At 35.8% G+C, this 12,273-nt stretch overlaps 1 protein-coding gene across 2 annotated transcripts in view; it reads right to left on the bottom strand.

The window, feature by feature from the left end:
- Window positions 1–12,273, bottom strand: part of Nup62cl (nucleoporin 62 C-terminal like) — a 65,167-nt gene that overhangs the window by 9,152 nt on the left and 43,742 nt on the right. For both annotated transcript variants that reach the window (XM_021663211.2, XM_060374874.1), the window contains exon 8: window positions 11,372–11,438. In XM_021663211.2, coding sequence (XP_021518886.1) covers window positions 11,372–11,438 — 67 coding nt within the window. The remainder of the gene's footprint in view (window positions 1–11,371; window positions 11,439–12,273) is intronic.

Here is a 12,273-nt window from a genome sequence, read left to right on the forward strand (position 1 = left end):
AAAGTAACAAGTGATACAGAAAAAGCATTTGATAAAATCTAATATGTACTTCTGATTTAAAAGTATCAGCCCAACACTCAGGAGGCAGAGGCAGGTGCATTTCTGTGAGTTCCAGGCCAGCCTGGTCTACAAAGAGAGTGCAGGACAGCCAAGTCTACACAGAGAAATCATATCTTGAGAAAACAAAAACCAAACCAAACCAAACCAAAACAAAAATCAGCTAGTTAAGAATAAATAAGAATTGTATATGCTTAATGAAGAGAATCCACCAAAACCCTACAGCTAATATTACTAAATTAAGATGAAAGACTGAAGACTTTGCATATATGATCAGAAATGTATAAAACATAAAAGCAACGGATACATAACCTTAGGGCTGTGTGATATAAGAGGAAAGACACAAATATCTACAAAATAAAGACTTCAGGGAAAAAATTCAAGCATACAACAAACTGATTTTTGATAAGGCATGAAAATAAATTCAAGGGCCAAATATGGTGGTTTATGTCTGGAATCCCAGGTTTAAGGAGGCTGAGGCAGGATTGCTGTGAGTTGGAGATCAACTTGGTCTATGGTGTCAGAGACTTTCTTTTAAAAGGAATGAAACTTAGACAACATGATACCTCAGCAGATAAGAGTGCTTGTCACCAAACCTGAGGATCCATGTTCAGTTCCTGGAACTCACATGGTAGAAAGAACGGACTCCTGCAAGTTATCTTCTGTCGTTGACATGTGTGTTGTGGCATGTGTGTACATGTGAACACACACACACACACACACACATATAGAATATAAACAAAAAGCCATGATAAGAAAAGAAAAGAAACTCATCTGTCAATGAATAGCTGTTCCAATAGTGTTGGATCAACTGAATGAATGCAGTTAAAATCAACAAGCAAAAAGCCCTTGATCTAAACCGCAATGGATCACAACTTAAAACATAAAATGTAATAAGATGAAACTTACAGAAAAAAAATGGGTGAAAAATCTTTGGGATACAGATAATAAAAGCAAAAACAAACACTGACAAATTTCCTATCATCAAAATCATACTTTTGTCCTGTGAATTAACTCCCATGAAGAAGATAAACAGATAAGTTATAGATTGGAAAAATCATCTTATAGCTACATACCTGGTAAGGAACTTGTATCTAGAATACATGAAAAATTCTTAAAACGCCAGAGCAAAAATCAATTAGATAAAAAGAAAGATTCATGGAAGAAAGTTCAATAAAGCAGGCAAAAAAAAAAATGTCAGTATCATTAGACATGAGGGAGATGAAAACTGAAAACAATGATATCACTACACAACCATTACAGGGTTAAAATGAAAAGATATATATAACACCATACAGTGGTAAGGACACAGAAACATCATATCACTCATACATTGCTGGTGCTGATGTAAAATGGGACAACACCTCTATAGAAAACTGCAGCCTTTTCTGAATCGGTGGTTGGGCGTGGCAGGGTCCATCTGTAATCCCAGTACTTGGGAGAAGGAAGCAAGAGGATCAGAAATTCACAGCAGTCTCAGCTCAAGGCCAGCCTGAATTCCTTAAGACCCTGTCTCAAAACATGTAAACACGCAACTACCATGGGGACCAACAATTATAGTCTAAGACATTTATCCTAAAGGAATGAAAATTTATATCCACTTAAGTGTTCACAGCAGCTTTCCTCATTTTATCTCCAAATGTCCTAGACAGATTAATAACCAGTTAAATAAACTGCGGTACACCTATACTGGAAAATTACCTACCAATATGAGAGTCAAACTATTGACATATTCAGCAAGTCAACTGAGTCTTTATGGAATTTTGATGCATGGGGAAAAAGTATTCTTCAAGATCACATGCTGTACAATTCTATTTATATAATAAATCACAATGAATTTCTGCAACACAGACTAGATTAGTAGTTCCCAGGAGTTTAGAACTCAGTGGTAAGGCAGGGGAGCAGATGGAAGGAAAATGGGCACCTGATAAAGCTGCATATAATTAACATGTATCCAATTAAAACTGAACAAATCTGTGACAAGATGGGTCAGTGTCAGTACCCTGATCGTGGTGTTATACTACATTTGTGTGTATGTGTTTGCTTCTTTTATTTTTTTTAATTTTTTATTTTACTTTTATTGATTACAGTTTATTCACTTTGTATCCCAGCTGTAGCCCCTCCCAATCTCATCCTCCCTCTTCTTCTCCTATGCCCCTCCCCGAATCCAATGATAAGGGAGGTCCTCCTCCCCTTCCATCTGACCCTAGCCTATCAGTTCTCATCAGGACTGGCTGGGTGCATTGTCTTCCTCTGTGGCCTGGTAAGGCTGCTCCCCCTCAGGGGGAGGTGATCAAAGAGCAAGCCACTGAGCTCATGTCAGAGATGGTCCCTGTTCCTCTTACTGGGGAACCCTCTTGGACACTGAGCTGCCATGGGCTACACCTGTGCAGGGGTTCTAAGTTACCTCCATACATGGCCCTTGTTTAGAGTATCAGTCTCACAAAAGAGCCCTGCGCCCAGATTTTTTGGTTCTGTTGTTCTCCTTGGGGAGCTCCTGTCTCCTCCAGGTCTTTCTATCTCCCCCTTCATTCATAAGATTCTCTGCACTCTGCCCAAAGTTTGGCTATGAGTCTCAACATATGTTTTGATACCCTGCTAGGTAGAGTCTTTCAGAGGCCCTCTGTAATAGGCTCCTGTCCTGTTCCCTGTTTTCTCCCTCTTCCTATGTCCATCCCATTTGCCTTTCTGAATGAAGATTGAGCATCTTACTCAGGGTCCTCTTTCTTGATTAGCTTCCTTAGGTGTACAGATTTATACTACATTTTTGTAAGAAGTTATAACTGAGAAAATAAGGTAAAAATAAGAAGGGTTTCTGTATTATTTCTTACAACTGTGTGTGAATCTTAATTGACCTCAGAAACAATTTTGATAACAAAAAGACCAACACATTTAAATAAGGTATTTTGTTTTTGCTGTTTAAACAGTTTTTCTCCTCTCTCTCTCTGAAGTTGAAGCTGGCCTGGGGAACTCGCTATAAAGTTCAAGCTGAACTAAACTTGTGGCCCTCCTACTTTAGGCTCCGTAGGTACACCACATGTTCAGGTTTTAGCTATTACATAATATATCCTATATATTAGGTTAGGTTACTTTTGACTATAAATTTGAATTTTTTTTAATTTAATATAATTAATATTTCCTTATAATTTAGAAAATGAGAATGAAGAGAAAAAGAGGAGGGGGAAAGGTGGGGGAGGGGAGAGAGATGACATTTTCTGACTAGTCATAGCTACTCTTAAGATATTCAATTTATTAAAATTCAAGTAACAGATGAATATACTTAAGTTTTTGGTCATATATACCTTTCAATAGAAAAGATATTTATAGAAGTACAAAGCTCTCACCTCCACCACGAGAATTTAATCTGGTCTCTTTGTTGATATATTAAAGTGATGACAAGACACTATGCTTGTTATAGCACTGCTCTTTACACACAATTGATTAAAAAAAAATTCGTCTCAATGACGAATTAAAAAATAAAAAAGATTACCAAATGGCAAGGTGTCCTGAATTATTGCAGTCAAGTTAGGTAATCCAGGTAGAATTATTTTTACATTTGTATGTGGTCTTTGCTTGGTTATTTATCAAAATTATCAAAATTTACTCATTATAGAAGTCTCACTAAAAATGTCAGAAAACTAAATCCACAACAAAACCTTGTGAGCCATTTTACCCACTCAGTTTTTATTTCTTTATCACCTCTTACCTCCCCCTTTGTACTTGTTGAAGGCAGGTATAACGTGGACATTTATGCCAGCTACAGAGTAACACAGGGCCATGCCACATAGGTGTTTTGTTTGACATCTAAATAATATCTAAAACAACAATACTTAATCACATAGTACTTTAATTTTCTGCATGCACATGGTGTATGTATACACAACAGAGTGCATGGCATATGCATGTGTGCTGTATGTGCGTGAGTGTGTGCATGTATGCATGCAGAAGACATCAGGTGTCCACTTTTAACTCTTTACCTCATTCTGTTGAGACAGGATCTTTTAATCAGGAGCCAGGCTAGCACCCAGCAAGCCCCAACAATCTTCTTTCTCTGTCCCTTCCCTCTCCAACTCTGTGTTTACATGGAGAACCCAGCTTTTTGAACTTGGGACCCTATGACAGCACAGCAAGCACTCTTACTCACTGAGTCATCTCCCAGCCCCCACACTTGCATTTTCAATGCCTGTGGATGCTACTTTGGTTCTTACAATGTATGTAAGGAAGTTTACATAGGAAGTTTTAAGCAACTTATCAGAGGCCAAAGCTAATGAGGATTTAGTTGAGCCTATATGATAGACTCCTATCTAATAGTGCTTTTTTCTATTAATGTACATCCTTGTCAAATGCTATGAAGTTTTAAAATAAACAGTTATATAATGCATGCATATATTGAAATATCACACTGAACTTCATTGACACTTAATAATGGATAATGTTAATTAAAATAAATTAAATGCTGGGCCAGCAAGATGGCTTGGCAGATAAAGCAACTTGCCACCAAGACTGATGTCATAATTTAGATCCCAAGAGCCCATGTGGTGGAAAGAAAAAAGTTTGACTTCCTCCTACAAGTTGTCCTTTGTATTTGACAGATTCACATTGGAATATGCAGAACCCCACCAAATTAAAAAAGGCAATAAAAATTTAAAAATAAACTAAGCACTGACCTATGTGTGGTGGCACACACTTGTAGTCCCAGCACTTATGAAGCTGAGATAGGAGAAGCACCATGAATTCAAAGGCAGCTTAAGGTACATAGTGAGACCCTGTCTCAAAAGTAAAATAAAATAAGCACTGTGCTGGCTCCATAATGGCATTTGTTGTTCTTAAACACTGATGTACACAAAATGAGGATTGCCTATGTGAATACTTCATGGGATGCTTAACTGAAAAAAAGACATCATTATAGCTCATGTTTGAAGTAGCTATTGAGCATGGCATCCAAAACAGCATTATCATGAGGTTCCAGCATAGTTATTTATTTATTTAGTCACTAGCAAGAGGAAAACTGCTTTGGAGGAAAAAAATACCTTTCTCACAAACAATATAAATTCTGCTATTTGGGAGTGATTTAAATTATATTACATATAATTCATGTGGGGAAGCTCACCAGCTTGAGGAAATTCACTTGGGCACAAAATGTACATAAGTAGGATTAGTGAGAAATCTAATTTTGCAGATGTATTGAGGGTATGTCAAATCTGGATTTACATATAGAAAAAGAAGTTTGGGAAGTCAGCTCTGAGAATGTTAACCATCATACACTATTTCTTAACAGGAACTGAAGATTTGCTTAATTTTAAGTTAGTCCTCTAATCTAAAGTACAGGACGTTCTTTGGAATTAAGGGACAACATCTGTTTTGTTTTTAAAGAATAGCAGAGATGATCAAGTGGATCATTGCAATTGTTGGAAGATACAATTGCAAGAGTTAGTTAAATACAGTTGGTGACTAAGAATATTTAGCACAGAACGTAAAGCAGTCACAGACACGGGAATATGTTTTGGAAATATTATAGCAACCCCTAAGGCCATTTTAGTTATGCTAAGGAGTAACTCTTTCTGCCCTAAATAAAAGTATAAATGTGAGAATCTACAGAATAATTATGCAGTTCTACTCTTTAGGAGTGTGAGATGAATATACATAAAATATCTTTGGTCTTAGAGGCCTGGGACCTTTCATGAAAGAAGTAAAATGCCATGATAATACTGAAGTTTCAAATGATAGCTAGCACATGTTCTTCCCAGAGTCTGCTCCCTTCTTATTGTGCTTTTTGGTCATTATCCATATACACAAGCAATGATTTGGTGGCATATAAAGCAACAGGAAATATGGATCCCTTATCCCACCTTCCTCCTCTGCCAGAATGAACTCCACATACTTAAAACAAATAATAATTTGCCAATTGTGTTACAAGAGTTACTGCAACTTCAGGGACTGTCAACTCAGAAGACAGATGTGACTGCAACACGATCCTCAAGCCAACCTTGAAATAATGCTGTAGTGTTTTACAAAAAGGAAGACAAAAGAATGGACACTTATTTGGATCTGTGGCTACTATCCACTCTCAATTATTTACTTGGGAGAAAAAAAAAACATAATGTCGAACAGTGACTAGGCATCATATTTGAAATCCTTCATGTTCAGGTTCCCCTTAATTTGAGGGCTTCTAACCCCCTTTATTTCTGCCCTATCCCTATGGACTGTGTAGAAGTTAGTGGCAAACCAGGCCACGTTTGTAGATGCTGAAAACTTGATTGGACAATGAATGTAATGTGTCAACATACTTAAAGTGTATGTGATGTTTGTCTTCCAATTTATTTGTACTTGTTCATTTCATTTATTTTTCTTTTGAAATACAAATGATTATTTGGAGTAACTTTACATCCATGGAAAGGGATTTCTCATACACTCAGTGCTCGACCCTCACAAGCACACCCACCCCAGCTACCAACATCCCATACCAGAACAATGCATTCACTGCCACTGATAAACTACCATTACTACCCAAAGTCCATCCTTTACACTGAGGTTCAGTTGCAGCATTGCTCATCCTATGGGTTTTAGCAAAGGTAATAATGATAAGATCCATCATTACAGGACCACAGAAAATATTTTTACTGCTCTGTGTTTACTACTACTTTTTTTCTTTTACTATCTCCACTCTTTTGCCTTTTACAGAATGCCACATATTTGGAATCACACAATATATAGTCTTTTCATTTCAGCTTTTCTCAGTTAATATTTATCAAAATCACTTTTAAAGAAATGATTTTCAGCTAAATATGTGATCTTTTTCATGTAACAGCTGCCATGTTTTATGTTGGAAAATTTTTGTGCCAATATTACAGATATTAAGTCACAAAAACATTTCCCGGAAACCTTTTAAAATAAAGATTTGATTTTATATGAGTTAATGATTTATCTTTAGTAAAATATAATATTTGTATTACTATAATAACACACTCATTCATTTTTCTATCACTGCTGTTTCAATGTGAACAAATGGACTCATTTAATCTTAAAACTTGCAGTCCATAGATCATTTCAGCAGACATGTTCCTCCAATTAACTATTAAAAAGCAACCTAAAACAAAACAAAACAAAAAAAAAACTCTTCTCCTGGACAGCATAAATAAGCCCTGCCATTCTCCACTTCTTTATCACCCCATTTCCTGATATGAATATGAAAGGTAAGGCTTGTTGGGTGGGAATGGCAACAATAATCTTTCACTGTCAGGAATTAACAGGCTTCTCCCATTCTGCAGCAGAGCCCCTATCTCAAATGCAAGCGTCTACAACAGTGGTTCTCAACCTTCCTAATGCTGTGACCATTTAATATACTTTCTCATGTTGTGGTGACTCCCAACCATAAATTATTTTCATTGCTACTTCATAACTGTAATTCTGTTATGTTATAAATTGGAATGCAAGTATTTTTGGAGATATACTTTTGCCAAAGGGGCTGTGACCCACTTGTTGAGAACTACTGCTCTACAACATTCTGCTGCTTCTCTAAGCTCAAGTGACTCTTCAGTGAAAAAGAAATTCTCATTAATCATCACTCTACTGTCATATTCTTGCTACCAATTTTGACTGAGAGCTTTACTAAGACACCTAAAATTTACATTCCATTGAAATATTTTCATATCTTGACAACCCTGTCCTCTACTGTTTTGTACATGATCAAATTTTGTTTTTATAGCCAAGTGTGGTGGTGCATGTCTGTAATTCCAGCACTAAGGGAGGCAGAGGTAGGCAGATCTCTGTGAGTTCGAAGCCAGGCTAGTCTACAAAGCAAGTCCAGGACAGCCAGGGCTACACAGAGAAACCATCTCAAAAACAAAAATAAAAAAACAAAAAAAATTGTTTATATATCTAATAATACCTACATTGTTCAAAAAGCATACTAGAATTAAAAATACTGCTTTGCACATAAGGAAATCTGGATCCTGATCCCAGTTATTCTCTGATTAGTTTTAGCTATGTCTTCTAAAGGCCTCGAGAGACTTAGGTACATGCTAAAAAGAGGTAGTAAGTTGACTTTAGTGTGTGTATTACTTTTCTATTGCCATGACAAAACACTATGACCAAGACAATGTATATATATATATATACACATATATATATATATATATATACATTTAATTTGGGACTTATGGTTGCAAATCTATGACTATCATGGTGGAGAACATGGCAGCAGGCAAGCAGGCATAGCATGGCACTGGAATAGTAGCTGAGACCACACATCACAGTTTACAAGCATGAGGCAGAGAGAGTGAGTTAGCTGGGAATGGCCTGGGCTTTTAAAACCCTAAATCCCATCCCCAGTGACACACCTCCTCCAACAAAGCCACACCTACTCCAATAAGACCACACCTCCTAATTCTTCCCAAACAGTTCCCCCAACTGGGGTCCAAGAATTCAGCCTATGGAGACCATTATCATTCAAACCACCACAGTATGCTTCTCCCTATTTTAACAAATTCATGTGCAAACAGTATAGAACTTAACTTCCTGTCAATGATTCTAAACACAGTTTAGGAAGGAGCAGGGCATTTCTTCCTCTAATACAGGGAAAAGCAGGTAACAATGAATGATAATATTGCTATATTTCTAAAGAGAAAAACACAATCGAGATTCACTCTATTTGTTGTCGATAAATTAGAGAAAGGAATACAGGAAGAAAAAAATGTATTATTTTAAGGCTATGTCTTGAAAAGTTGTAATTGGTTGCTTAACTAAATTTTGTGTTCTTTTTTCCTGATATATCTTCATACAACTACATTTAGTAAAAGTTTATAAAGTGACTTGCCCTATATTTAATGTTTTTACTAGTTCTTTCCGAATTCCTGTTTTGATTATATTAATCCTCTCTCCTCCAATTCATCCCAGACCTTCCTTACACATACAACTTAGTGCCTTTTATTACCATCAAGGCCAATTTGTACTATTCAAATATTCTTGAATGAGTGGCCTTCTAACGGACCACAGTCAACTTTCCAGGAGCTGCACTCTTAGAGAAAAGTAACTTTCCTCTCCCAGTAGCTAAAAACAGCCCAAAGCTCTATGGCTGAGTAGCAATTTGTGTTCCACTCCCCTTCCCGTGTTCTTTTCTGTCTGTTTTTGTTGTTGTTAATATTATTTTGTTTTGTTTTCCTCGAGACAGGGTTTTTATGTGTGGCCTTGGCTGTCCTGGACTCACTTTTGTAGACCAGGCTGGCCTCAAAGTCACAGAGATCTGCCTGCCTCTTCCTCTCCAAGTGCTGGGATTAAAGACATGTACCACCATGCCCTGCTGCCTATTGTTTTTATCTGTAGGAAAGTTCAGAGAAGTGTAAAACTGATATACTTGTATGCCCTTCATCTATATATGAGTTCATTGTTTTGCCATAAGTTCCTCTATATTTTCTAGGAAAATATTTTCTTACACAGTGATGATCATCGCACTCAGGAAAGTAAACGCATTCTATTTAGTCTATATACCATTTAAACTCCTTAATTATTTGAAAAAATGTCTGTTTTAGCTCTTGTAGTATATTTAATCAATGACTTAATCACCATGTCTCTTTTAATCTATGATTATTTCTTTCAGTTTTTATTTTTCATGATTATTTTGAATAGTCCAAAACAATGATATTTCAGGATGTATACACACAGATTATATGATTTTGCTCTTAGTTTCAGGTGAAAATTTTTGATAATAATACTATTTACATAAGTCAAGTATATACTTATCATGCATGTCAAATCATGAGGCATACTAATCACCTTATCCATTATTTGTCAGGTCCAGTTTGATTACTTCATGAAAGTGATGTCTGTCAGATAGCTCTTATAAAGCCTGTCTTCTCTTTTGTAATTATTAATCAATATATGAATGATACATGGAGTGATTTTAGTACATAAATATCTTATTCCTCAGTCATCCTAAACATTATAGCTTTTGCCATTTATCGATGTCCTTGCCTGAATCAGCTACTAAACACAAATGCGAAATTGTAATTTCTCCATTGACTTAAACAACTAAAATGTTGTTTCATGGTATGCAAATTGTGCCTCAATAAGACTATTTTTATAAAGTTAACAGACTAACCTGTAGTCTTTATTTGGTTCATTTCCTGCTACCATATTTTTCTGCCAAGAAATGACTATTAGTTGAAAGATTTTATAAATGAGGCAAGGTATTCAGGATGAACGTAAACATATATTCCATGGAAAACTTGTAATTAGAGTTTACTAAATTTGTCACCTTCTATAATTATTTGTTGGCATAATTCTGCAAAATTTTCCCTCCCCTTCTCATTCCTCACTTTCCTTTAGAAGTATAGTTGTGAGCTTATGAGGTTTTGCCTTTAAAATATTATAATCTATTACTGTTATTATTATTTTTATGTTCAAAGCATCCTAACATAGTAGTGGAAGTCACACAAAGCAATCTTATGTTCTGATAGAGCATCATTAGTATTATAACAATGTTTTCTTTCTTGTACCTCCCCTAGTCCTCCTGTACTCCCCTCCTTCAGCCCTGAGGTCAATGTCCTCCAAGAATCGCTTTCTTATAATGGGATTCTTTGTAGAAACCAAAATCTTGGTGCTAGATATGTATTTCTAAGCCTAAAACAAAGAAATCCAAACCTGAACCATTGAGAAAGTTTACTCATATTTGCATTTTTGTCCACCTAATGAGAACACACTACCAAGAACACTGTGCTCTGGGATGCTGGAGATAGCTCAGTTGCTTAAGCACTTGCTGCCACTAAGCTTCAGGCTCAAAGACTTGGTAAAAAAATAAAAAAGGCAGAGAGGCAGAGAGGCAGAGAGGAAGGTACCCAACATTGACTTGCCTAGTCCCTGTAGGCATGCATACATGTAACAAAAACACACACAAACACATACACATGCATACCCTTACACATAAAACACTCAAAAAAGAATGTTGCATTCAATGGTATCTACAATGAGTTAGTATATTACAAATTGCACTGATTTTTTCATGGGAGAGGGCTTTAGTATTTGTCTTTCTTTCCATTTTGGGATCCAATTATGAGTATATGAAATGTTTATGTTTTACCAAGATCAAAACTGCATACAAACGATAAATTTAAAATGTCTGCTTCTATTTGTACTGGCAAATACTTTACCTCTGATCCAGTCACTGTTTTCATCAATTTCCAGTTACATTTTAGAATTTCTCCAGAGCATGAGATGCACAAACTTTCAGCTGATCTCTGAAATCAGTGTGGTCATAGGGAGCACAATATGTGTTGTACACTTTCATATCTACAACATGATATACAAAACAAACTCCTACCTGAATTCTGACTGATCCAGTAGAGAGACTGCATATGAGCATTCAGAATTTTGGAGATCTGTTGAAGCTGAAAATACATCCAAGCCTTTTAGATTATGATCATTGTAATGTAGTAAACAAACAAACAATTAAAAGGAAGAACACAGAAAAAAGAAAGAAAGAAAGAAAGAAAGAAAGAAAGAAAGAAAGAAAGAAAGAAAGAAAGAAAGAAAGAAAGAAAGAAAGAAACACAGGAAATTGAAAATAGGAAGCAACATTTAATTTTGTTCTGGTAAGTGGTGCACTAACAAAAAACTACATATTAATGGTGCTTTGTCATTTCATACTTACACACTAATTACTTTTATGCATTACTTCAGTCTATTCATTTTGTAACTGTCAGGAATTAGATTCCTATAAATTAAACAACCTGACAGGTACAATATAAAAATAAAGGACATTAAGAGATGCTTCAAAAAAACCAAATTAATATATCACATAAAGTTAAGAATATCAAATCGTCAATCAAATCAGCAATTTTAAAGACAGTGGATTGTTAGGTAGTTCAAATTGGCCAGGAAGTTAACCATGTACCCTAGGCCATTCCTCAGTATCCTGAGTGTTGTGCCAGCATGCATGGCTCCTCAAATTCATTATTTTAAAAATAATAACATTCAATAGTCAAGTACAGGTTGATTACGCCTTACCTAAAATGTTTGGAACAGAATTGTCTCATATTTTCTTTTCAAAATTTTGGAACATTACATTATATATAATGAAATATCCCAGAGATGGGAAACAAGCCTAAACATGGAATTTATATGTTATACATATCTTGTATATATAGCCTGAAGGTGAAGTTATATAATATTTGTATTATACGTGCAGGTTTGTGTGTGTGTGTGGGCTTGCTTGCTCATTTG

The sequence above is a fragment of the Meriones unguiculatus genome, chromosome X (assembly GCF_030254825.1).
Source record: "Meriones unguiculatus strain TT.TT164.6M chromosome X, Bangor_MerUng_6.1, whole genome shotgun sequence".
NCBI lineage: Eukaryota > Metazoa > Chordata > Mammalia > Rodentia > Muridae > Meriones > Meriones unguiculatus.